The following is a 5604-nucleotide window of genomic DNA, read 5'->3' as shown; positions in this document are numbered from 1 at the left end:
CACACAAATATACAGTAACAACAAAAATATTTTTTTATTTTTTCCAAAAGTGCTGTAGCCTATAGATCACAGCAAACACCCCTGGACGTGTAAATGATTTACAGCCTAATGATTTGCACAGAACAAACAATTGAAAATAGGCCAGTGCAGTCAACAAAAAAGAAAGAAAAATTAGGCTGCATCCTGTTCTAGCTCAAGAACTCCCTGAAACAAACATGACAATATTGTATCAGAAATAGACCTACACAGTGTTGTGAAAACACTTGAAAATAACATTGGATTGGATTACAATACAGTACAGTAATGTGTCAGTGCTGATAGGACGCAATCAGTTGTGGAAATGTATATTACTTGCACATAGTCATAGCATAATTGTTTGACTCTGTCGGAGTTTCTGTCAAAAGGCACCCTGTACACCTGCTTCATTTCTCAAGGTGTTCCGCCTTAGAACATGGTCCACTCTGGCTAGGCTTTACTGTATTGATGTTTAGGAATATGTCTTGGTCATCAATGGTTGCACTTTGTATTTGTAAAATTTTACAAATACAGTACAATGTAAAATACTCTAAATACAAGAATACTAGGCTCCTGATATGATTAAGCTTGGATTGCAAATTGCAAAAAGCATTGGAAATGGAAGTTTTTGCCATTTGAATGGCAGTGTGTTCTGTCTGAACACAAGGAGATTTGGCATTGATGAAGTGTGCAAAATAGGTGAGGATTGTGTGTAGTGTTTTGAAGAAAGTGTGGTTTACAATTGAAATTTGGGTCTAAAGCAGATAATTGTGTTTATAGTTCATCAGAATTGTTTAGGGAGTTGGGACATGAGTTACAGGTTGTGGACATTGTGTCATACGTAAGTTCCAGTTTTTGTGTGTAAACAATTGAGAAAAACTGTTAATTCTGAAGTGCAGTAGTGGAAGGCGGGGGACAGTAGTAACTGTGTGGTTTCGTGGCCACTGCCTAAGCCTGGCAGCATGAACATCCTGGGTTTGCATTAGAATAGTGTAATTATGCAAACTGACACCATAGCTGTGCTGAATAACTGACTACAAGGTACCTCATGACGGCTCAGCCAAGCCCTTAAGCCAGAGACTGGTCCTTAGAGAATAGTCTGTTTTATTGGTGTAATTTCCTTGTACACACAGAAACTTACGGGAAAAGAGATTGAATAGATAGAAAAGATTGAAAAACTGTAATTCTGAAGTGCAGTAGTGGAAGGCGGGGGACAGTAGTAACTGTCAACTGGTGAAAAATAAAATGGTTGATCAGACTTTTATGAATTCAGTAGCCACCAAAGCATGGGGATTATACAGTAATATTGTAATAAAATAAAGATGAACACATTACATTTTTCATACAATAGATTTACAGGATTGGTTTAGTGTGCTGTTTGCACACTCAAATAATGGATGCCCCCCCCAGGCATGTTGCTGGGGGGGGGGGGGGGGGGAGTGCTCAAAGTTAATTAAAGAAACAAAAAAGTCGTATCTGATAATTAACGAGTTTTTCCCTGTGCTAACACATTGCTACTCTGTCTCTCTGCTGTCTCTCTCTTGAGTCCTTAAGCCACTTCCAAAGTGGCTAACAGGTGGACATCGGTCCTTTTATGGTGCTGGTTTCCTTCCTGTCCCTGTCGCTCTACATGGATCAATGAGGGGGGAGGGAAGATGTTAGCGCGTCGAGCGAGAGGAAGGGAGAGAGAGAGAGAGAGAGAGGGAGTGAGCGAGACTGTCGCTGAAGCACTTGAGCATCTCTTCAAAGGAATCGCAGTCTGCCGGTAGACTCGCATCACGCAGTCGTGCGAGAGCGCTTATCACGACGAGAGTACATCTCGTGGAAAGTATGTTGATTCGAGGAATAAAGGAGAAATTTGACAAATTCAGTGATATCAACCAATATTTGGAAGGGGAAACGAAAAATAGGCGCCTTTCATCCTCTCGGCGCGGAGGTTTGTTTTTACTCTCTCTCTGTTGTGCTGAACACATTTATTGTCATATTTCCGGTTAACAGATGAGTGGAATGAGTTCTTCCCCCTTTTGATTTAACGCAGCATGGGAACTGCCGTGTCCAAGAGGAAGAATTTAAGGAACGATGCGATTTCTTCTGTGGCCGCAAAAGTTAGGTGAGTCGGAGAGTGCAGTGTTTCTTGCAGGCAGGCAGGTCAAGTGCGGCGAGCTTTCGAAATGTGGAGCCATATGAGCGCCCTTGTAAACAGATGTAAATCATTTTCCGCTGTATTTCGAACTTGCTTACCCGTACCTATGGTTCCTTTCGGTGTTGTTGTTTTTAAATGTGAAAAGAGGAGGAATAGATAACATGCTGCCGTCTTTTTATAACGTGCCAACAAACAATCTAATTCGCTTCATATTGAAACACTGAGGTGACTGTTGAAGTAGATTGGATGATCAGAACAGTATAAAGCGTCAAACATTAGCTAGAAATGATTTGCCATTAGAGCAAAGCATTGTTGTGTAATTTACTGTATAGTATGATTGTATATTATTGTGAAAAGAACATCTTTGTACAGACGTATTTTACCCGGGCTAATATGCACGTATACACACACTGAAATGAGTTTAATAAAAAAAATAAAAAAAACACCATATTTTGAGCATTGCTGAATGTGAGGCAAGCTCATGAGGAAGGTTTTTTAGTTTGAAAACCACTCTAAGTACTATTGTGGATATGTGGAGTGATATGGGGATGGTAAGGACGATAATGAGGATTAAACTGAAATACTTCTATACTATATAAAGTTTGGAAAATATCTTAGGAATGAAAATAAAATGTTGACATGGAATACAGGGCATGTCACTATGAACACTATGAATTCTGGAATCAAAATATCTTCAGACCAGAGGCTCAGTCTGTTAAATTCAACTGTGGAAATGTATTCAATTAAGTGCATGGCACCTGTGAAGATAGTACCAAAAATATGTTTTTTTTTGCAATACAATACTGTTGTTAATTGCAACTGGTTATTGTTTGAGAAGACTCCGCTGTTTCAGTCTCTAAAAGCAGCGTTAGTGTGCCCTGCGTTAGTGTGCCCTGCCGCTGTAGGTCATCGTGATGGTGCTTCTGATGACGTGTTGTTAGGGCTCAGTTCAGTATGATTCATTTCATGCAATCTTGTTGGTGCCAGTGCACCTTTCCATGGTCTATGGTGAGAGCAGTGTGGATGAATCACCGCGTGCTGGAAGGGATTTGTCTTACAGGGTGGGCTCTGATCTCTAAGATGACTTTTGGTAGGATGTAGCATCCCCATTGAACTTTACATTGCACCTCCACTGTGCAGTGCATTGTGATAGTCTCAATTATTTCAGCCACCATGTTCGATATATCAGCGCATCCTTTAATATCTTTGTACCAGTTCTCTACCTTTCGCACACACACACACACACTCACACACACACACACACACATATAACCCCCCCCCACACACACACACACACACACACACACACATAACTCCACAAACACCACACACACACACACACACACACACACACACACACACACCACACACACACACACACACATAACTCCACAGACACAAACACACACACACACACACAACACACACACACACACATAACTCCACAGACACAAACACACACACACACACACACACACATATAACTCCACAGACACAAACACACACACACACACACACACACACACACACACACGCACATAACTCCACAGACACAAACACACACACACACACACACACACACACACACATCCTCGGGTCCCAGAAAGCATTTGTAGGCGCTGTGAAGTGGATCAGGAGAGGGCCTCAGCTCTTAGGTGAAATGGACGATGGAAATGGTGATGCAACCTAGAGTCGCTGAAACACTCCGTGGTCGTCTAATCACACAGACAATACCAGCTCAGTCTTGTCTAATCACACAGACAATACCAGCTCAGTCTTGTCTAATCACACAGACAATACCAGCTCAGTATTGTCTAATCACACAGAGACAATACCAGCTCAGTCTCGATGGACTGCGATTACTGAGCCTCTAAACCCCAGCGTTACCCTCATAATGCCCAGTGATGCTGTGTGTGTGGTCTCTCGCATGGATCAGTTTGCATTGCATCAGGTGAGTGCTCTCTGTGTGACTTCCGTGAAGGCGAGGATTAACAGACCTTACTACCCACAGCTTATCAGTCAATGGGTGCCACCCCAGGTGATTGACAGCGCTGGTGAATTATTCACATGTGACAATTACCGCATCGCAAGGTGTCAAGCAAACACTGTGCAGTGGCAGTCAGTCACATGGGGAGGTGTGCCCAGGAAATAGAAGAGTGTTCATTTGTGGTCAAAAACTGATGCTGTAGTAAGTTCCCCCCCCCTCCCTTCCCCTCCAAGCAAGCCGTAGCCCACACCATCTTATTGGCAGTTTGTCTGTGTTGACCCGTGCTTTCACACAACGGGCCCAAAGCAACACGCTGAGCATGCAGACAGATGCGATCACTTATTCATCCCATGATTGTCTATAATTCATCCACTCAGGCCGGCTGGAAGTCGGCAGAGACGCGGAGCAGGTCACTGGCATCAAGCGGTGGGAGCTTCTGGTGCCGGCTGGTCCGCTTGCTGGGCGACCGGATCACAGAGCGGAGGTCCAGGACTTGACAGTTTCAACCGTAAAGCTAGAAAGCCATCCTGACCCACTTATCTTCTGCTGATGTAACTTAGGTGTAAGACCCAGCAGAGATAGAGGACAGATCGAGAAAGGTCTTCATAAAACGGGCGACCTGGTTTAACACTCTTATAGATATAACTGCTTTAACACCCTCATAGATATAACTTATAGTTATAACTGCTTTAACACCATTATAGATATAAATGTTCCTTATGTCGCTTCATGGTTTTGATCGTGTTTCATAAGATGTATTTAAAGCCACCTGAGTTCCTCTATAGACATAATGATGTGTTCTGGGATGTCAGCGTTCAGCATACGCTCCATGAGGGAGACCAGTGCAGTTATAAATGCTAACGCACGGCACAGAGTGCCGGTCCCTGTGGTGGAGCAGCTCAATTATAAATGCTAACGCACGGCACAGAGTGAGCTCCATGAGGGAGAACAGTGCAGTTATAAATGCTAACGCACGGCACAGAGTGAGCTCCATGAGGGAGAACAGTGCAGTTATAAATGCTAACGCACGGCACAGAGTGACGATCCCCGTGGTGGAGCAGCTCAATTATTTATAATACACCCAGGCAGCTTCATTGTTTGTGAAGACTTTGTTTGAGTTTTATAACACATATTGTCTGTCTTTCTACTGTAATCATTGCATATTTTTTGTTCAAACGGTTATTAAATATAAGCGTACAGTTCAGATCTCAATGAAATATTCATCATAATTGGATGTACTTACAGTATATACACCATGTACACCAAATACAATTCACCAGGTATTTAAGTTTTCACATACCTAGGCACATTCATCATGTTGGTTACATCCTGTTCAAAATGTTTGATGATTTATGAAGGCTGAAGTGCTTGCTAAGTGCAGCAAGCTGTCAGCAGCTCGAGATCGCCTTTCATGGACTAACTCACCAGGGCAGGAAAAAACAAGTGATTGCACAGAATT

The 5604-nt window shown here is 42.7% G+C and overlaps 1 protein-coding gene across 1 annotated transcript in view; it reads left to right on the top strand.

The window, feature by feature from the left end:
• The first annotated feature begins 1941 nt into the window (after window positions 1-1941).
• The window catches only part of LOC122130233 (NMDA receptor synaptonuclear signaling and neuronal migration factor-like), a 12446-nt gene continuing 8783 nt past the window's right edge, over window positions 1942-5604 (top strand). The window contains exon 1 of the mRNA XM_042704888.1: window positions 1942-2125. Coding sequence (XP_042560822.1) covers window positions 2055-2125 — 71 coding nt within the window. The 5' untranslated portion in view covers window positions 1942-2054. The remainder of the gene's footprint in view (window positions 2126-5604) is intronic.

The sequence above is a fragment of the Clupea harengus genome, unplaced genomic scaffold, assembly GCF_900700415.2.
Source record: "Clupea harengus unplaced genomic scaffold, Ch_v2.0.2, whole genome shotgun sequence".
Classification (NCBI taxonomy): domain Eukaryota; kingdom Metazoa; phylum Chordata; class Actinopteri; order Clupeiformes; family Clupeidae; genus Clupea; species Clupea harengus.
The sequence above is the reverse complement of the archived record's forward strand: the minus strand, read 5'-3'. Positions and strand labels throughout refer to the sequence as shown.